We start from the raw sequence: 22,488 nt of genomic DNA on the forward strand, positions 1-22,488 counted from the left end.
TTCGGTTCCTCCAATGCCCAGACTTCCTCCTATTGTCCTCTCTGAGTTTAAAAACAGGAATCACACCATCTCTCCCTCTCTTGTTCTTATAAAGCGTTTCTTTTCTTCTAGGACTGGGTTCCAGTCATGTCTTCAGGATTGTGAGACACTGGACAGTAAAGACCTTGCACAGCAAAGTGCTTCAGAGAACCTGTTGCTGGGAGCCTGCAGCTGGGCAGAGGTCAGAGGTCAAAGGTAACAGGTGTTACACTACCAGCACGCTGTCCTGAATATGCATTACAATATGCATTTTTTTCTGTGATTATTTCAAATCCTTGTATTAGCCGTGGACATCTGTTTGGTTGTTTAAGGCTTATGTTTTGATGTTTAGCCATGCATGGGTATTTCCAGTGCATGTTTGTAAATATATATTACGCTCGTTTTCCCATCCTAAGCCAAAGACTATAGAATACCCAAGACATGTCACTCGTATAGTTTTGAATGGGGAAAAATGCAACACTCAATATGTCTGCTCACTCGCAGGAAGCCCACCTACTTAATGAAAGAGCCAATTGCTTATCGGTAAAGTCAGTGCATCACTGCAGCTGCCGTTAGAAGCATCTGGTTGCTATAGAAGCAGTCAGCGCTCTGAGACCTGAGCTTAAGACTGCACATGTGCACTTGCTTGTCTAGCCTTAGAAAATAAGCAGAATTGTTGTCAGAATTCTTTGGTGATTTCAAATATTAAATTTAATCATAAGCTTAGTGAACAGTTTTGGAGAATTTGATGTTTCCCCATTCAAACCAATAGGAGTTGCACTTGCATGTCTGAGAGGCATTTCAAAGATGGCCGCAGAGTGACATGACTCATCTTAAAGGACTTTGTCTAAGCTCATGCTTAAGAATAACAGCATTCTTTCTGTGCCGTCTATATGGAATACGACTTCTCTAAAACTCTCAGACAGAGTTTTTGGTGCTCAGAATTTCTGCTTTGTTTCTCACTTCCACCTGAACCTTTGTTTTAGCTTATGCCATTATTGTTCACTAAATGAAACCTCCAAATGCTCTCTTCAATGTATTGTTGAAGCCAGCAATTGTGCATTAGACATTTCAATTAGTGCATTTACATTTTCAGGAAAAAAGTATAGAGTGCCTAAACATTGCAATGCACTACATGCTTTCTAGGGTATTCTGATTACCAACTGGACTAAGTCTCTTATGATTTCTTTCTCTTTCTTTAATCAGATGTAACTGTGCAGATGGAAAGGATGGAGCAGAATCCTGTAGGTTTTCATCTTGAATTTTTTTAGGTTAGTTTTGAACATGCTTTTTTTATTTTTATTTTTTACTTTTATTCAGCAAGGATGCATTAAATTCCCCATAAGTCATAATAACAAAATAACACATTTTAAATAAACACTTTTTGTAAAATTTTATTTAAAGTCATTAATACATTATAAAGGGTTATTATAGAGTACAATGCATTATAATAATGCATAATGTGCACTGTAATACATTATATCTTGTCAGAAATAATTATTACCAAATTTAAAATGCATAGTGTAACACTGAATTGATAGTGAATGCATTATAATGCATTATAAGGTGCATTACTATTTTTTAACGCATTAAGTATATAGGCTTTAAATAAGGTGTTACCAAATTTTTTTTATTCACAATTAAATCCTAATAAAAAAAAGATATCACGGCTTTAACAAAGATAGTAATCTTTCAACATAATAATTATATTAATAATATAAGAATATGTTATTCTTGAGCAGCAAAACAGCATATTAGAATGATTTTGAAAGGATTAGTTGAGACTGAAAATTCAGCTTTACCATCACAATAATAAATTACATTCATTTAATTACATACTTTTCATATTAAAATATTAAACAATTATTTAAAGCTTTAATTATATTTTTCAATATTATTATTATTATTTTTTATGATATTTTTGATCAAATAAATGCAGACTTGGTTGCTTTTAAAATCTTACCGACCCCTAACTTTTAAACATTAGTTGTTGCTTTGATTATAAACAAGTGTGCAAGTGCTTGACTCTCTTTACCTCTTTTCTCTGTAGGGTTGGTGTCAGTGGAGGGGTCTGGTCACACATACACACATTTGACAGTGTGATTTATGAGTTCCCTGGAGACTGCAGCTACATGCTGGCGGGAGACAGCCAACACAGAAGCTTCTCAATACTGGGTAAAGGCCAGTCACACACAAAAACACAGGTTTTCATGAATTAAACAAGCTATGGCAGAGTTTGTACACTGTCAAGATGATTAAATGCCTGCTTTTGTGTACATGTTTACGGTGTCTTGGTGATTTCTCTCATGGAAAGAGGAAAGGAGTGACTTTGTTTCTGGGAGAATTCTTCGAGCTTCACCTCTCTGTTGATGGGATGCCGTCACAAGGAGCAAATGGCAAATATCCTATTCAAAATATATGCTTATGGATTGCTAACTGAAGGTGAATTCAAATGTGCATGATAAACTGAATTTTTTTTTTTTTGGAAACTGGAATGTCAAAAAAAAACTAAAAAGATTCTAGACTGAAGGGAAAAAATGTCTAAAATGTAAAAAAAATTATCACTCAGAAATTGCTAGTAAATATCATTAATAATTACAAAGAACACACACTGCACACTCCCATTCAAAAGTTTGGGATCAAGGATTTTTAATGTTTTCAAAAGAACTCTCTTCTGCACAACAAGTCTACATTTATTTGATCCAAAATACAGAAACAACAGTAATATTGTGAAATATTATTGCAATTTTAAATAATGGTTTTCTATTTTAATATACTTTTATAATGTAATTTATTCCTGCAATGCAAAGCTGAATTTTAAAATAAATAAAATTTAAAAAAAATTAAAATAAAAATAAAAATAAAATAAAATTACAGCTAAAATTAAAAATGTACAAAACTAACAAAATGAATCCTAAAATTAAACAAAAGAAATGAAAATATTAAAATTGAAAGCATGATTCAAAATGTTAATAAATACTATAATAGTATATATATATATATATATATATATATATATATATATATATATATACACACTACCAAAATAAAAGTGGTTATCATTTATTTACTCTCATATCATTCCAAACCTGTGAGACTTAATTTTTTCCATGAAATAGAAAAATAAATTCTGACTCCTCTATACCACAGAATAAAAAGGAATATTGACTGAGGCTGTCAAACTCCTGAGTAATTTGAAAAATAAAAGCACCATAAATGTACAAAAGTAGTGCAGTGCATATTACTTGTGCACTGTATTTCAAATCTTCTGAAGTCATTTGATTGCCGTGTGTGAGGAAAAACCTAAATTTGTATTGTTTTATATAATAGTAAAAATAATAATATAGTATATTGCCATATATTTACATTAGAATACCATTAGATAATATGTTCCTGCAGCTCAGTAGCAGAGCATTGCGTTAACTGCGCAAAATGTTGTGGGTGCAATTCCCAGGGAACACACATACAGGTAAAAAAAGAATAATAATTATATAACCTGAATGCACTGTAATTCGCTTTGGATAATAATTGCTGCTAAATGTAAATTTAATGTAAATGTAATGTACCACTTTTGTAATAAATATGATATCAGTTTTATGGTGTTTTCTTGTAATCTTTTGACGCTTGATGGCCTCTGTTTCCATTTATTTTCATGTATGGAAAAGACCAGCGTGAACATTCTGCCAAACAGCCTCTTTCAATCACCAAAACAGGTTTTAGCTGGAATTTCCAGCAGTCTGGATCAGATGTTGTGTGTCTGAGAATGCTGGGAGCTTTACGTGATGAAAATAATCCAGAAATACTTCCCATGTACATAATATAGAGTCTGTGTGTGCCGAATCTGGGACAAGTATCAAATACTCCCGTGCTGCAAACTTAATATGTGAGCATATGTGTGTGTGTGTGTGTGTGTGTGTTTGCAGCTAAACCCAGCCTATGCTGGGAAAACGTGTGGTCTGTGTGATAATTATAATAGTAACCAAGGAGACGACATCCTAACAGTGGGCGGGCTGCTGAAGACACGCGCCGAAGGATTCGGGAACGCATGCAAGATGAACGCAGACTGTGACCATGTTCAATTGCAACCCCCAGATTCCTGCATTTTAAACCCTAAGAGAGGAATACACACTCACACACAGATACAGATACATGTACATTAACAAATATTACAAATCAGGGACACCACATGTCAATGTTTAAAAATGTTGCATTCAAAACACTAATTGATGGCAGTTACAGTCCAATAAAGATGCATATTTATAGATAAAAGCACTTTTAGGAATTTGATTGCTTGAAAGTATGATGTCATGATATATATATGCACTGAACACCAGATGGCAACACAGACCTTTAGGTAATGTGTCCTAGTGTTATTGGGACAAGGCCTGTTCCCAGCTAAGGGAGTGCTAGTCAACTGGAGGGGACATGGATACTGTGGTATATCTCATTCCAACACAGTCTCACCCCTATTCGTCACATACTGCCGTTTGGTCATTTCCCCCTCACGTCCATAAGCAACGTTGAGGGTACCCCCTATTCGTCACTTGACAACGTAGAGGAGGGTCGTCCGATATTTGAATGCAAATCCCTCATCTTTGGATTTTGACGAACCTGGCTTATCCATCTAGCGGTTTTTCTGCGCTGGAAAGTATGGTTTCAGGCGATTAATTTTAATGCTGCTAATATTATGTTAATGTATTTTGCAGTAGCATGCTGCGCAAATACTGTTACAATCATTAATTGGTGAAGTGACCATATATTTTATTGGAGCAGAAACCCTGTTCTAAATCGGAATCACGCCTTTTTTCTTTTTTAATATAATTTTGGGCTACATTAAAATGGCATAATTGCAGGACTGCATATTTGCTTTAGGCTTAAACATGCCTTAATTTAAGTGGGATATTTTTAATTGTCGATGGTATATTTGCAATGGCTTATAGTGTATAGTGAGCCTGCTTTGTTTTTTTTTTTTGTTTTTTTTGCGACCAAAAATAAATAAATAAAAATAACACCTCAACAACAAAAAAATACCAATAGCATACTTTTATAGACCTTTCATCTCAATACTAATTATGAAGTTGTGATAAATAGCCTGCTGCGGAAATGTTTATATTACTTAATATGGACATATCCTTTGGCAAAGAGATGGATGCATTCTGGGGCGTGATGTGTTAAAATGTAATTGCTAACATATACCCATGTTTCCTTAGACATTTCTGCTGACCCCTTTAAAATTTTGAGCGAGGATATAAAATATTAAGACTGTACTTTTTCATTATAATTTATATTTTGGCGCAATTTTGTGCAGCGCGTCACTGTGCGCGACCATCACAGAAACCATTGCCCAGCGCGATTCCACCACGGTAAGTCACTTACAACAAGCAAGAGAAATGAATAGGCATTTAAACGTCCAAAATTAATACAATTACGAATATATATATATATATATATATATATATATATATATATATATATATATATTAAAAAAACATGGTGTGTGTGTGTGTATACAATCTATTAATAAACTTATTTTGAACGTATAAATGCTTATTAATGGATTATTGCGATATATAAATATATATATACCGTATCTCTCTCTCTGTGTGTGTGTGTGTGTGTGTGTGTGTGTGTGTGTGTGTTATTCCTGTTTGTTTATCCATCCATTATAATATGTAGTTTGGTGATCTACTATTTTTTTGATTTGTTCTTCTCTTTTTCTGCAGATTCCTTAATCCCTGTCCTTTGAAAAAAAACAGCACCTCATTACATTAGGCACTTCTAAGAGCCACATTTGTCTTGTTTATTGTCTTATTTGTATTTTTTTATTGTCTTGTTATTTCTCTCTCTCTCTCTCTCTCACACTCTATCTCTATCTCTCACTCTCTCTCCATCCCTGACTCTCTCCCCTACCATCTGAGTGGTGGTTGTTTTTTAGAGGGACGGAGGAACTGGGTTGCTGCCTCTTCTTCAGTCACTTTAATCAACTGAAAGTGTAAAGGTCGGGATCAAAGAATATAGATTAATTTGTTGGTGTTGTTTTAAGTGCACAATATACCAATTTAATGGATAGAGACTGGCATATAATACCTGATTATTGCACCATATTAAATTTGCAGGAGTCTGCACAATATAGGCCAACCTATAAGATAATATTGCTGTTTGCATGAAGTCTAAGTAAATCAAACTTAAGTTTTGTGAGGAATGCCGGTATTCAAAGATGTTTTATGACTACAGGAAAGCAAACAGCTCGCTTGGCATCTTTATGTTTCATAGTTTTTCTGCACTTAGATAATTTGCCAGTTTGCAAACTTCCAGATCTAATATATTACCTTTGATAATGTTAGAAAAGTGATACGTTAAGCAAAGCCTACTGCTGTATGACACATGCTAATAGATTGACTAGCTCTGTCTTGTACTCATGTGTGTTTGGATCCCTGTATGATTTTTAATATTTATATTTTTTATATGGGTGTACATTTCAGAATGACAAAGCCAAAATTCAGGCCTTGCCCAAGCTGCCAGGTCCGTCAGCAGGCTAACCGCAAAACCTGCAGTGCTTGTTTTGCCACACTGCCAAGCAAGCGGTTATTGAAAACTGCAAAAATTAATGATGACTGGGGCCAGAGGGTCATCAAAAACAAAAATGCATCTCGGGTGGTGGCCTCTGCCCAAATAGCTGTAAGTAAAAATGCTCATGCTTCATTTATTGAGTGATAATCAATATTAAGCCTAAAGTACATACAATATTTGGTACCTTGTTTGTTGATGGATAGAAGACATAGCAGCCATGCTGTGTGCTATGTATCAAGCTTCACATGCGTGCCTGGATGTTGGAAGTTGGCACATCTTGTCAGTATGAAATTTTAGAGAGACAGTCACTTTAAAAACCACACCATACATCCCTATTAAATTTATTTTGCAACACATGACACTCAAGTGATAAATGTACATCACATTCAAGCTGCTCTGATAAACAGTTTGCCAAAAAGCTCCCAATACACAATATGCAGGTGTACTTCTGTTGTGAAAAAAATATTGAAAATGCATTGGTGTATGTACATAAGTAGGTAATATTCTAGACTTATACTTATCTTAAAATACTTGTGTAACTGATGGCAGGGACTAGGGATAGGGATGAGCTATGAATCAAGTAGTACACCAAGCAAACTGTAAATAGTAAATGGACTGCCATATATGTAGTAATGTAGCAACAAAATATATTGGAAATGTGTTAATTACTTTGTTTCATTTCAGGTCCAAAAACTTTCTGCCTTGGGTTATATGCCCATATTATTTATCAGCCAGAGGCACAAGGGCACAGGAAAATTGATGGCAGATGTAGTAACGCATCTGCCACCGACACAGAACAACACACGTTTCTTAACCAGCATGAAGAGGGCATATGACTTCATGATCAAACTGGATGGTAAGATAAGTTTTATGTATAGTTCATTAGTGTTTGTCGTTGATTTCTTTGACAATTTGTACTGAAGTCATATTTTTGCTATCTTCACAACAGATGTGTCCCAGCCCCAGCAAGACCAGCCCCTAGACCAGCCCCAGCAAGACCAGCCCCTAGACCAGCCCCAGCAAGACCAGCCCCTAGACCAGCCCCAGCAAGACCAGCCCCTAGACCAGCCCCAGCAAGACCAGCCCCTAGACCAGCTAATCCCACAAGACCACCAACTGATTACACTTGAACTATGTCCAATCGTCTCTCAGGCTCAGCAGCATGTGGAGCTTCTACCACCAAGGAAAAGACAAAGTAAGTAAGCTTGCATTCCACCACATCTGTAAATTTGTCCTATGTTTTTTTTTGCAATTACTGCACAATATAAAACAAGTTACAAATGGAGAATTTCACCTCTTTTAACTAATTAAGCCACTCCTCCAAGATACTGAATATAAAATTCTCAACCTTTTTCCCTTGCACCTTAAGCCCCACCATCCAGCCCAGGCCAAGACAGACAAGCCCCACCATCCATCCAACCTCAACTAAAGAAAAGACAAAGTAATCTTGCCTTGCACCCCATCTGTAAATTGGCCCCATGGTTTTGTAATCATTGTATTAAAGCTGCAGAAGGTAACTTTTGTAAAAATATATTTTTTTACATATTTGTTAAACCTGTCATTATGTCCTGACAGTAGAATATGAGACAGATAATTTGTGAAAAAATCAAGCTCCTCTGGCTCCTCCCAGTGTCCTATCGCCATTTGCAAAAAGTCATCCGCTCCCGGTAAAAAATAACCAATCAGAGCTGCGGTCCGTAACTTTGTTTGTGTTCAAAATGTAGAAAAATGTATATAATAAGCGAGTACATCATGAATCCGTTTTCCAAACCGTGTTTTTAGCTCGTCCTGAATCACTAGGGTGCACCTATAATAAGTGTTTATATTCGGACTATTTTAGATTGCTTCGGGGGTACCGCGGCGGAGTAACCCAGTACCTTTGTGATTCTTCATAGACATAAACAGAGAGAAGTAGTTCCGGCTACGATGTTCTTCCGCAACACGCAAGCAGTTCTGTTTATTAAGCGTCAAAAGTTACCTACCGCAGCTTTAATATAAAATAAGTTTACCAATGTGAATTTCACCCCCTTCTATTAATTAAGCCACTTCTCCAAGATACTGAATATATAATTCTTAATCTTTTCCCCTTGCACCTTAAGCCACAGGTACAGGAGCCACACAAGCCCCACCCTCGACCCTGGCCAAAAAGAAGAAAACAAAAAGCAAGTAGACATTATTTGCACCCCATTGTGTATATTTGTTTCTATTCTTTGTACCCCATGTGTATATCATTGGGTGTAAAGTTGTTTCTGCATGTAGCCCCCTTTTAATTGGACCAAACTCAGGGTGTATTCACACTTGGTCTCTTTCAGCCCTCAAAGTGAACTAAGAACAGTGATTCATATATGAACACCTCAATCAAACTCAGACCCATTTGAAGTGAACCAAAGTTTTTTTTTTGCCTTTGTCATTTAAGGTTGCAAATGCAGTCGACAGACAATTTATCCATATGATAAAATATTGGAAAGACGGATGAATGGGGTAAGATGTAGAACCATATTTTTCATTAGGCTGTCTGATTATCTCATATTGTCTCATCTTTCAATCCAAATGTGACAAAACAGAAACTAAGCAGTAGGTATCAAACTTTTTCAACTATCAACCCTCTCACAAGAAAAAAAAGTATACTTCAAGTTAATTTTATGAAGTATACATTTAACTGTACTTTAACTTTAATAACATTTTATTAGCTTCATGCTTTCTTTTTTGTCCACACTTGAATGTCTGTAAGTTTCATAAAGGCAACATTTTAAACAAAGAATTTGAGAAAATCAAATTTGTGTTAAAGACTGCGACTTGATTAGATTCAGAACGATGATCAAGCAGTTTTAAGCAGTTTTGAATTACAAGCTGTTTAATATTTGATGATCATGTTATTTTACATTTGTGTGAGTAATTTACTATCACTTGGTTCAGCTTTTTCTTCTCGTTTGTTTAGTTTCTGTACTAAATTATGTGCCATAGCGGATCCTATCGTATGACAGTGAAAACATTGATAGCTGGAAAATTCAGTCAATGGTGGGGAAAGAGTAAAGTACAATTAAAGTAAATTCTGATGTACTGATGCCAGTGGACTAGCCTAGACAAAATTTCAGATATGCTGAATAAGAAACATATCTGTTTTATATCAATATTCTAAATGATATTTTCACAAGTTTCATAAGACTGTATATGAAAACTATGTAAAGAAAAAAAGTTTATTTAATAGGCTACTCGATAAAAACCGTTAACAAAACTAAAAGCCAATTATACTTTGAATACTTAATTATACGTTTAAGTATATCTCGATCAAAAGATAGAGTACAAGTAAAGGCCAAATATAATTGGACTTTTCTCTCAGTATAAGTCAAGTACACTTAAGTGTAATAATTGTATTTCTACAAAGTACATAAAGTATATTTTTGAGAATTATAAAATTTAAGCATAAAGTATACTTTTTTTTATTGTTTGTTTAAAATAAGTATACTAATAGAAAACTTGAATTAACTTATTTTTTGTAAGGGACATACTGTAAATCCTAAACAAAAACAACAATGCAAATAGAATGCAACAGCATATTCTTATTTTTTATTGAGCTTACAAAAAATACATAAGTACTCTTGTCAACTTAATGATGTTCCAAGTAAGAACAGCAGTATAGAGAGCTAAGTAAAAACATCATTATTTGAATGGTAAAACCATTACAGTAACTTCACTAAATTGATTGTGTGTGTGTGTGTGTGTGTGTGTGTGTGTGTGTGTGTGTGTGTGTGTGTGTGTGTGTGTGTGTGTGTGTGCATGTTTCTGCAGGGGAAGGCAGCAGAGGTGAAAGTGCGTTGGCTACCTTGCTCTTCCTGGTAAGTGATGGCTGATGTAATTTAGTCAATAGCTACACAGTCTTAGTGTTTTAAAACCTGGTAACTTTCAGCCTTCAAAGTGAATTTTGAAGTAAAAGTGGGACCGCTAATTGTTTTGGGCACAAAGAACTATCTAAGTGAACTGAACTAAACACATGAGAACATGTGCACACCAGCCTTCAAGTAGTCATCTGGCTCAAGTTTGGTCATATGACATCTGAAGCAAATACATTCTAACCTGTTTGCCCCATACATTTGCTAACTCTGTTTGGGCTATTTTATAAAGTGTTTGCTGTACAGTTAGATAAACAGCATACAGTTCTTTTTACAAAGTGAAACCTCCCATTATGAACCAAATGTAGTCCAATTTAAAAGGCCTGTGAACAACTCTTTCTTTGTGTTCACATTATGAGTTCACTTAGAGATGATGCAGATCACTTTCTAGTCCACTTCAGCTCTGAGGGGGTCTTAAGCCCAATTCATAGTTAAATGTAGATGTGACGCAGATGCCTTTGTTGTGCCATTGCGTCTTTGCTGACCCCCTCTGCGGCCGACATAGAGGCCTTTAATCACATTTCTGTTCCCACACCGTTGTGGTGAGTATTTGTATAGCAACACGGTTAAGCCGATTTTAAAATGGCTTAACCATTTAAAAATGGTTGACTGTAGGGATGACTGTGTCCAAGCGACTGAGTCCAGTTTTCACTTGAACAAAATGACTGATGCTTGACAAACACCATATAAAATAAACCAAAATAAATTATCCCACAGAAAAAGGGTAAACCTTTATTTTAGATGACATATCTTCAAACTTGAGCCAGAAGACTAGTTGTGAGCTGTACTGTATATGCTGTGTGTAAGATGACTTTTGGACTCTTTACAGTGGCAGAGTCTGGGAGGACACCTGGGAGCCGGCCAGCAAATTCGCCTGATGACTAATACTGTTTTACTATTTGTTTTGTATATATTTCTCAATAATTAAATTCACTATTGTTACATTTTATGATTTGTCTGTCAATCATTGACTGCACTGAATAATTAATGTGTCATGACTTTGTGCTGTATTTGATGGGAAAAGTGAGACGAAAGTTGCATGTAGTGACAGTCAAGTCACCTTTATTTACAGCTTATAGCACTTTTTACAATACAGATTGTATCAAAGCAGCTTCACAGTGATAACAGGAAAATAATACAACAAAGTTTCTTTTTAGAAGAAAATTACATCCTCGTCCACCTTAAGGCAGATTAGCAAGCCAATCTTAGCAACTAAAAAAATCTAAAGCCAAGGCAACCAGAACAAGTACCAAATTGGCATTATACTAACTTATGATGAAAATTTTAGTTAGTATTGATGGTAATTTTGGAGCAAAGTAAATGGGCTCCTATTCCTGGTGACAGGATGTATTACTGAATCCTTTTTTACCTCTGATCGCTAGCATACAACACTGTTTGTTTTTGTTCTCATGGTTGTCTGTTCAGATCAATTATGAGAGTTCTTAAGACATTTTAAACATTCCCAATGAAGAGAAGAGGCACATTTATCAATTTTCATCAATGGTACCTAGGTCAGCAATGATTTTTCAGGCTCAGGCCATTTTTTCATATCCTTTGCCTCATACAAAGACAGATTGGTGTCAAATTTCACAAATAATCTCATCCTTCCTCTGTGTCAACAATCAACATACAGTATGTGCATGACATAAAGTGATCAGACTTAAGAGATCAGAAAGACCGGAGACATGAGCCTGGGAAACTGTTAAAGCCAGAAACAATTCCAGCTTGGCCATCAATATAATTTTAAAGTCTAATGTTTTCTTGTCATAAAACCAGGGAGAGAGGTAGGTTTCCTATGTTACCCTGACAATAGGGAGCATTCCAGGACACTAAGGACCTCAATCTGTTCACACTGAATGACTTGACTGTGGGCCGGTTTACTAAGGCCCATGACAGTGGTAGGAAATCTAAGGCCTGGTTGTGCAATGTGGGCCTCATGTCTTCATGATCAAAGGCTTCTGATCTTAATTATCAGGAAAATGTTGCATTATACATAAAATACACTCAGTCCCCACTTATTCTAACCATAACTCGGTTTTGTTTTTATTCTCCATGCCAAGTATGCATAGGTGTAAAATACTTGAGTAATTTTACTTGATTACTGTACTTACAGGTAAGTATTATTTTGGGGGATTTGTACTTCACTCAAGTACAGTTTAAACTGACTACTTGAACTTGATTATATTTCTGAAGAAACAACTACTTTTTACTCCTTACAATTTTATTTCATCTTGAAAAGTACATTATATTTTTACATTATCTTATGCACATTAAATATGGTAAACAGACGCTCAAACGTGTGCCTGACGTGAGAACTTATGATCATTGTTTTCATGCATCAAACACACATATTTCTACTTCAATTATGACTTTCATCAGGTAAATGTCTGGCTTCAAAAGTTCAGGTAAATGTCTGGCTTCAAAAGATATAGCAAAGTTGCATTTTCCCGCCCAAAAAGGTTTATTGATAATTTGTTCTGTTTTTATATAGCCAATAGCTATGTTATATTATTAGCTGAATGCACAAAACTGAGTGCAAATAAAATCTGTGATGATAATTTTTTGGTGGAATTTTTTTTATTAAATGTTACAAATCTCCAAAAAAGTGTTTAGATAAACATTATATGCTAAATTAATTGTTCATGTTTAGTGATGTTTTTATCAGGTGGTGGATAAGTTGTATTTACAATGTCATTAAGTGAATCATTAAGTAGGAATTAGGACTGTCAGTGAATAGTTTTTTTAATCTTAATAATTACATGCTTTTCTCATTAATCTAATTGGTCACAAATAATTCTTTATCAAAATGTGTTAAATCTCTAAATGCCCCAAACAAACATTTAAAAGATGAATTGTCCTTTTAGCAGTGACATTGTTGAATAGACAAAACATATAAAGTGGCCTTTAAAAACTTTAACGTTGTATGTTTTAATTCTAGGACTCTAGAATTAAAACCACACTGTTTCATTTTAATTGTTGTTGTTGAACTAAATATACATGTTTGACCTGTGCCATTGCATTTTTCGTTCTCTTTTAATTGAGTAAACTTGTACTTTCACTTGAGTAAAATTTTTGCTACCTTTTTACAACTCTGCAAGTATGAGCTCTAATTTAAACCTACCTCAATTAAAAAAAAGTAAATAATGTTGCTTTAAGCTGCAGTGGTTGTGCAATAGCTTCATGATATAATGCGTTGTGTGTAGGTTGAAAGATGAGCAATAGACTGTGGCTTTGATGTGTTTCAATCTGGCTACATCTTACTTTGTTTGTGTTTAATATGTTGGGTGTATGATAAAATAATATTTTAAGTCTTATGTGTGAAGCATTTGAACTCAAGGCATCCCTCTGGGGACCATAAAAGAGGATATTGCCTGCAAAGTGGACTTCATGATATGTAAAAATTAAAACATTGCCATAGGACTATAGCAAGCACATCACTGGAAAGGTCTCAGCCTCAACAGTAACATATGTGAGTCTGAAGAGAATATATTACTCCTGATTTGAATTACTGACCTCTGCTCTGAACCTTGAACCCAGTACATGTTTGAAGGCTACACACACAGTACCAGCTTTTATAGAAAGCTTTGGACCTTAGCTGTCATGCAGATATGGTGTCCAATGTTTAACCGTAAACACTGTCAAATATGGTAATAAGCTATTTTGACCTAACGATTACATTTTTTAAATCTGATGACACCAGTGTGTTCCCCATCCTACCCCCCCCACCCCCCCCCCCCCAAAAAAAAACAGGGTATATCCAAAATTCTACATTGCCAACATCTGCTTATGAGGAAAATATCACTATATTTTAAAAATACAGCTTCCACTAGAAACGCACCACAGAAGACAAGTTACAAGGCTAGTGTTATTTGTAGTTCTTCCGGGCTGGGATGGGTGGACTGCTGTGAATGGGCTTCAACTACACTCAAAAAGTTCAAAACTGAGCAAAGTGTTGTTGCTGGTGACAAAACCGTTGACTAAATATGTACATTGAAGCTATACTGGCGTTGAAGACCCCCTGGCCTGCATTGCAGGATATGGGACTCACATGTGACCCACTCTGCCCACATTGTAGTGTTCTGTCTTACAGCATACTGTAATGTTTTACCAATAATAAGACTGAAATTATATTATTAAAATAATGTATTGAATACCTTGAAAACATCTACATAAATATTGATAGATTTAGCCATATTATCTTTTTGAATAAATGTTATCTGTGTATCCATGTGAGATGGACTCTGGTCCTGGAGGGCCACTATCCTGCAGAGTTTAGCTTCAGCCCTCAGAAAAACTCACCTGCCTGTATCTATCTAGTAATCCCGAAAACACTGATTGCCTTGTTCAGGTGTGTTTAATTAGGGTTGGAGCTAAACTCTGCAGGATAGTGGCCCTCCAGGACCGGAGTTGCCTATCCCTGATGTAAGATGTATCTAGGAATTGGAAAAATTGTCATGATGAAAGCTTATTAAAGCATGAAAGCATTTATTAGCTTATACAATCACAAAAACAACATACATAGCTCAGACACATAACAAAAATCACAAATGTAAAAAGTGAAGAGCATGTCAACTGAATACAAAGACCTGGTAGGGACTGACCCTGTGATAAATGATGGGCAGCTGTGGAGTGATTTGCAGTGGTGGTAGTGCAAAAGTAAACAGTGCAGGGATTTCATCAGTGCAAAACTTTGCTATTTCATATGACTATGGAAAAAAGAGTCTGAGCATAATAGTACTGCTTAACAAAAAGAACACAAAGAAGTTAAAATAGATAGAACAACAGAAACTTATAAATAAATAAATATATATATATATATATATATATATATATATATATATATATTTAAAAGAAAAGTCAAATGGATAGTGGATACTAGACAATAGACAAAGTGATGTAATGGTTGGCGCAGGGTGAGACTCATGCCCCTAATCTTCTCTATGAAATTGAGTTGCTGGTTTGCCCTGGGGACAAAGGACCTCCTCAATGTTGAGCATGACAGAAGACTGCTACTTAACTCCAGCTCCATGCCAAACACAGAACCAGCTTTCCTTACCAACCTGTCCCAGCAGCCCTCCCCAGCACACAACAGCAGAAAAAAGGACTCTGGCCATGTTTAATCTTGCTCAGAGTCACTACTGGTATCGTATTCCTCAGAATGACTATCAAAGTTAATTTCTGTTTCAGTCAGAACTTGAACATAAAATGTCTTTGCATGCTTTGCCAGGCTGTTGCTTGCTTGCTTGTTCTTCAATGTCAAGCTCTTTAGACCTCGGATACCATCTTGAAGCAGGCCCCACGTTTCACCTTACATGTTAAAACACATTGAGCCTTTATTAATTAGAAACATTCAGAAATATTGTAATGTATGCCAATAATAACAAATACATACCTGATGTCACATTAGCAAGCTGGGATGACATCTGCTTCAGGGTGTCTGCACGGGAGCAAAGAGACTTCCAATGCTTGTTCATCTCTGCAATAAGAATCCTCTTCTCCTCCTCAAGTCTCCTTACAGCCATCACAATGTCGAACGCCTTCCTCTTTGTCCTTAGATCTACAGAGTCTGGAATACATGGATGAAACATAAGTCGGTTGTATTTAAGATTAGTGTTTAAAGATTTTCAGGGGTTAAAATCGAGGCATGACAGATTTTGTCCCACTATGTGACTATTTCACACAGTCAACAGAATTGTGTACATACCACCGTGGGTAAGCTGCCATGGCCAAACATTCTCGTCACATAGAATGGTGTCCAATGTCAGTTTTTCTGCATTAGGAACCAAGGTGTTATATTTTTCCACTACAGAATTTAAGATTTTTTTTTCCTCCCTGATCTTTCGGCGGATTCGGGCACGTCCTTTGCATCCGTCACTATCCTTGTAAAGACGCTGGGACTTCCTCTTAACACTTGCCACCAGCTCCTCAATTCGGCTGGCAACAGCGGCAACATCAGCATCATTTGGGGATGTTGTTGCTGAGAGGAAGAAATTAAGAAATAAGAAATATGCTTCTTGATTCCATGAAAAAATGTTATTTGTTGTGTATGAGCAAAATCCAAAACCCTTTTATATTTTTCTGTAACTGAGAGGCTACAATTGTAGCTAAGGTTGAGTATAGTTAGGCTAGTTAGGTTCTTTATTGTCTGCAATTGTTGGAATTGCAGCCAAGATAAGTCAGAAGTGATACATCAAGCACCATATCAAACAGTATAAAACAGTATCTCCTACCTTCTGCCCACTCATTGATATCAATGATCCACCTCTCCAGTTGATTGTCAGAGATGTCCATTTCTGTTTTCATGGCCTCCAGGTTATGCAACTGGCATTGCAGGGCTATTGTGGCCTTCAAACATAAATGACATTGAGGGAAACGCCTACCATTTTGACTATTGTTGATAAGGATTGTGAAGTACCTTCACTATTACATAACTAATAAAATATACAGTATATTCTTATATACATGGACTATCAATATATGTGATATGAACATGTAATATTGTATATCAAGACACTAAAAAATACAACTGACACGACACATACAACCATCCGTACATTTAATATATATTGAAGAATATCTGGGCAAGTGTTGTCTATATTTTTGCATAAGGGAAAACTGGTGTCTTTATCTTCCGATATCGGCGGGCAAGGGTAGAAGCCAAGTTGTCAAACTTTTGTTGGTTCCAGCGCATGGCCATGATTGTCAGCATGTCAATGCGTCCTGCAAAAATAAAAAAATATGAGATTTTCACCCTTCTTTCCAGTAGCAGTAGGAGAAGAAAATGTGCAGACTTGAATCACAAACTTTTGAGACATAATAACTTACAGTACAGTACTATGGTACTAATCTGCTGTCTTGTGCCATTTGATTACTGTCCCATGAAAGGGTGAGGTAATTGCACAGGACAGGGAAGACAAAGCATGAAACAGTGATGCAGGACAGTATTTTAATGGCATAGAGCACTATGGCAGGACAGTAGGTGAATGGTACTCTGATGTGTTTTTATTTTCGAACTGCCCTACCTTATTATCCTTACATCAAATAGAATAGGATGATGGTCTTGTAATCGATCCATCCATTTGTGTTTAATATATTCAGATATTTATATTTTCAGAGTCAGCATATATGCATAAGCTCAAAGTGGCTCACCAGTGTAATCAGGATCAAAATTTACTGGTTTCCTTACCCGCTTTTGACATGTGCTTTGTCGTAACAGCAATCCTCGAGAGGAAGGCGTTGCACTGCTCCACCTCTTCGCCAAGAGTCGAACCAGCCCCCTCCTGATATGCTCCACTCCATTTTACCTTTAAAAAAAAAACAAAAAAAACTAAACCTAAGTGGCAACAATCTTATGCAGGATTTCAGGGAAAGAAAATGTAATGGACAATAATTTTTTCTTACCTCACATTTGAAATCATGAGCTTTGGCATGAAAAACAGAAAGAAATGGCCTCATGTTGAGGAGATCCTGAAGCTCAGGGCATTTCTCTGTCACTCTCTGGAGGTAAGGCCAGTACTTGCATGCCACATCCATTGCAAAAAATGTAACTGGCTTACAGGCCATTTGCTTTTGGAGGTACAGGGGGTAGGCAAAGATTTCGCCCCTGAACATATTGAGGGCACGAAGGAGAACCCCATGACGACATACAGCAAGTTCCAGGCCCTCCTCATCTGTTTTTCCTGAGGACTTCTGAGACGTTTCACGAGCCGCTGACCATTGCCCTCCACAGACACCTCTTCCAGAGACCTAAAACATGGAACATGGTTAACAGTCCAAACTTGTTCAAACAAAGTGCTCTGTAGGACTTGGTGTTTTATGGGTAAATATAGTGAAGTTGTGCAAGTGTACATGACTGGTTGAGGTATGGACATAGTCCACGAATCTTGCGACGTCATCATCATTCGCGATGAACACGCCATCAAAGATGGCTTTTTCCTCCGATCTAAATAAAAGAGATACATGTTAAGTTTAAATATTCATATGATTTTCAATTCACAGCAGTTAGTTTCAAAGTAATGGACCATCCATGCACACACAGTACCTAGCTGCACTCTTGAATCTGTAGTGCTTACGGTTTCCATCAACGGATACTGCAAGCATGTCTGGACTGCATGCTGGGCAGTTAAAGTGGTCCTCCTGGCATAATTTGTCCACTTCGAATCGGACAGCTTCCCACTCCAAGAAGCTTTTCCGGAAGCTGTCTGCTGTGATGTTTCCATTCTGTTTCAAAGAAGAGTTCAGTAAAAGAGAACAAAGGAGAACAGTAAAACGGATCAAATACATTTTGGAATGTTTGTACTACATATCAAAGGAAATAAACAATGTGTAGACTTCACTCATACACTATACACTGATGTATTTGGGGGACCTGGCCATTAAAAATACAGGATATTGTTTGACATTCAGTCTAAATCTATACACAAAGAGAGCAACAACAGCTTCCATATTGTTCCATATAGCCTGTGCTATGTTTGGGCCATTAATCCAAGGGAACACTTCTGGGATCAGGAAATAAAATTGAGGAGATGTCAAAGTCTGTAGCCAATGGAGTTGAAGTTGAGATCTTCAGAATGACCTGGGGTTTTTTTTTTCAGAAATGTCTCAGTGCAAACTGCTGATAAGAGAACATGAGTTTATGGTTGTTTATAAAGGGTCTAAATTTAACAATTTGTTTCCTAAACAGTGTAAATGTTCATGTGTACTATCATCACCATAATGCCCTCATAGTATAATTTATGGATTTACGCAATTATTACCACAAATACTTACACGGCCAAAGCGAACAGTGCGTTGATCCAGCATTCTAAGAAATGCTTGGCTAGATATCCCTGGTGCTGCCATCTTCAGCTCTTCAAAAGAAAAAAGGACATCTGTTGCATACACAGTTGAATAGTGAGAAGTGGCCGGCCAGTAGTCATTACGGATCAGGTCATCCACTCCAGGACTCCAAGTGGCTTCACATGCTTTGCATCTAATCTGAGGCAATCTGAGATCATATCGCCCTGGAAAAAGGAAATATATACACAACGTTAAGTCTGACAGACCAAAGTGTGTCATTCTGACAACTGATATGGGAACCTGTGACTAAGGTGAATCAGGAGGACACTTCTACAAACATTTTGTAAGGCACTCTATTGGAAGTCATACTTTTGTCAGGCAAATTAACTATCCCCATTCAAACAAAGGTTAATTGTTTTCCATCACATACTTGGGCCCATCCAATCTAAATGAACACACAACCTATTGAAACCTCTAGATTTGCAGCCATGATAAAGAAAATTTCTTGCACAATGTAACATGTATGAATTTAACATATTCATGATCCGTATATGTGCATAATTGTGATGAGGGAGTATACAAGGTGTGATCAGCAAATAGCTGTGGGTGAAATTCTGCAGACACTTCTACAGAAGTGACCCCCACCCAAACCTAGTAAGTTCTTCTTACCATTCATTGTAACCACAACTATGGACTGTCCTGCGATGACACTGGACGATACTCGTTGACAACCGCATATTGTCTCTGGCATCTCCAAAGGTACAAGACGCTCTTGAAAAAAAAAAAAAACACATGGATAAGCATTAAAGAATAACATTTATTTACTGGCAACTATTTTAAACAAGATGTACTTGACGGCTTCTTCGACCTATCAGTTTTTCAGTCAAGTCTAAGAATGTGACTTTTAAGAACTACAACTTACCACACTGGGTTAGAACCCTCTCCACAACACAAGTTGTGGGAGGCAATGGATTAAAGAATGCATGGGTCATCGAATCCCTGTTGTGGAACACGTGACCTCGGTGGACCCTGACATCACACTGGCCACAGAGGAATGGGTGTGGTCGGCAGTCACAACAACGGATAACGGCTGGACCATTTCCACAATGTTGGCAGATCCGTTTTGCCACATGTTGTCGAGCCACCATGGTGTTGACCAGTCGGGGTCTCTCTTTCTCCCACCACCCTGATATGAGGCTCTTTCGGGTCAACCAGTCTGTTGAGGCTTGAAGTGCCGTTTCATCCTCATGTATGTCCTCAAACAATGAGCTTTTAAGCTCTTGAAGGAAGGACTCTGTTAAAACAAGGCAAAATATTTAAAAACAGTAGTTTATTATAATAAAAGAGAATAGCATTGAACAATGGCCAATTTATAATAAATGAACATACTGTTTGAACCAGTGAAGTCAAAATAAATAACACACCTGCAGTAATGGAAAGAAAGTCACTGGTCATTTCCGCACTGGTTTCCGGAGCCCTGATATGAGAGACACCAGTCTTTCGACTCTGGCTGTGACTGGGACCTGATGTAGCAACATTTTTTTTTACTTTTTACACTCAATGACACAAACTTTACCTGATGCTAGACACAGGTACGTAATAATAACCTCAGATATGTTCTAATTCAGACCCATGACTTGATCATGTTGTATACCATTCCAAGATGCAAAACTAGATCTGCAGTCTACATATTAATTAACATTAATGTAATAAAAAAATTGTACCTGCTTGTTTCCGGGATGATCTGGGCCTGCTGTAAATAATGTTTCCATCACTGTCCCTCTTAATCCACCTAACATCTTGCTTGCTGTTTGATGGCTGGCTGGTGGATGGATTACGGGTGGAAGGCTGACTGGTGGATGGTTCTGCTTCCTGGTGCATGCTAATGAGCTGTTGGAGGTGAGCTTGATGTTCAGCCTGATCGACAAGGTCACTCATCTCATTTAGGAGACAGTCCATCTCAGGATCAGACATGGCACAAAAGATAAACACACTATAAACACACAGACAAAAAAAAAAGACAAAACAAACAAACAAAAACCACACTCAGAGGAATGGGGGGGGGGAGACAGTAAGACAGCAAGAGAGAGAAAACAATACAACAGTAAAGAGAGTAACAAGATACAAGACAAATGTGGCTCTTAAAAGTGCCTTTTTAATGTAATGAGGTGCTGTTTTTTTTTTTAAAGGTGAGGGATTAAGGAACCTGCAGAGAAAGAGAAGAACAAATAAAAAAATAATAGATCACCAAACTACATATTATAATATGAATAACTAACGTTACTAGGCTAAGATGTAAAGTAAATGCTGCTCTGGTTGATAAGTTACATGCAATCACAATATCATAAAAAAAATGAATGATTTTAAAAAGAAGTCATTGTGTGACTACATATTATACATACTACATATTATAATATATATATATATATATATATATATATATATATATATATATATATATATATATCGTATATATATATATATATATATATATATATATATATATATCGTATATATATATATATATATATCGTATATATATATATATATATATCGTATATATATATATATATATATCGTATATATATATATATATATATATATATATATATATATATATATATATATATATATCCCCCAATAATCCATTAATAAGCATTTACACGTTCAAAATAAGTTTATTAATAGAATTTATATACATATATATACACACACACACACACACACACACACACCATGTTTTTTAATATATATAAACTCGTAATTGTATTAATTTTGGACGTTTAAATGCCTATTCATTTCTCTTGCTTATTAGACTGTTGTAAGTGACTTACCGTGGTGGAATCGCGCTGGGCAATGGTTTCTGTGATGGTCGCGCACAGTGACGCGCTGCACAAAATTGCGCCAAAATATAAATCATAATGAAAAAGTACAGTCTTAATATTTTATATCCTCGCTCAAAATTTTAAAGGGGACAGCAGAAATGTCTAAGAAAACATGGGTATATATTAGCAATTACATTTTAACACATCACGCCCCAGAATGCATCCATCTCTTTGCCAAAGGATATGTCCATATTAAGTAATATAAACATTTCCGCAGCAGGCTATTTATAACAACTTCATAATTAGTATTGAGATGAAAGGTCTATAAAAGTATGCTATTGGTATTTTTTTGTTGTTGAGGTGTTATTTTTATTTATTTATTTTTTTGGTCGCAAAAAAAAAAAAAA

At 36.2% G+C, this 22,488-nt stretch overlaps 2 protein-coding genes across 4 annotated transcripts; one reads left to right on the forward strand and one right to left on the reverse strand.

Moving 5' to 3' along the window:
- The first annotated feature begins 4,473 nt into the window (after positions 1-4,473).
- LOC127977254 (uncharacterized) lies at positions 4,474-11,425 on the forward strand. Of its 3 annotated transcripts, XM_052582039.1 has the most exons (11): positions 4,474-5,381; positions 5,742-6,016; positions 6,501-6,696; positions 7,273-7,444; positions 7,538-7,583; positions 7,623-7,783; positions 7,958-8,029; positions 8,688-8,750; positions 9,005-9,069; positions 10,378-10,424; positions 11,308-11,425. In XM_052582039.1, exons 3-11 carry the CDS (start codon positions 6,502-6,504, stop codon positions 11,354-11,356), a joined length of 870 nt encoding a protein of 289 aa, XP_052437999.1. In that variant the 5' UTR covers positions 4,474-5,381; positions 5,742-6,016; position 6,501; the 3' UTR covers positions 11,357-11,425. The 3 variants fall into 3 exon arrangements, with proteins under 3 accessions (XP_052437999.1, XP_052437997.1, XP_052437998.1); XM_052582037.1 differs by having other exon boundaries at positions 7,538-7,783; XM_052582038.1 differs by lacking the exon at positions 4,474-5,381 and having other exon boundaries at positions 5,551-6,016; positions 7,538-7,783.
- Positions 11,426-15,752: 4,327 nt separating this feature from the next.
- On the reverse strand, positions 15,753-21,462 carry LOC127977246 (uncharacterized). The gene is made up of 13 exons (XM_052582027.1): positions 20,981-21,462; positions 20,681-20,779; positions 20,179-20,550; positions 19,926-20,027; positions 19,248-19,480; positions 18,520-18,698; positions 18,327-18,420; positions 17,880-18,224; positions 17,665-17,782; positions 16,709-17,198; positions 16,183-16,455; positions 15,871-16,044; positions 15,753-15,785 (listed from the first exon to the last, which is right to left on the reverse strand). The coding sequence occupies exons 1-10, from the start codon at positions 21,228-21,230 to the stop codon at positions 17,071-17,073; spliced, it is 1,920 nt and encodes a 639-aa protein (XP_052437987.1). The 5' UTR covers positions 21,231-21,462; the 3' UTR covers positions 15,753-15,785; positions 15,871-16,044; positions 16,183-16,455; positions 16,709-17,070.
- Between the last annotated feature and the right edge of the window lie 1,026 nt (positions 21,463-22,488).

Source organism: Carassius gibelio, chromosome B18 (assembly GCF_023724105.1).
Source record: "Carassius gibelio isolate Cgi1373 ecotype wild population from Czech Republic chromosome B18, carGib1.2-hapl.c, whole genome shotgun sequence".
Taxonomy (NCBI): Eukaryota; Metazoa; Chordata; class Actinopteri; order Cypriniformes; family Cyprinidae; genus Carassius; species Carassius gibelio.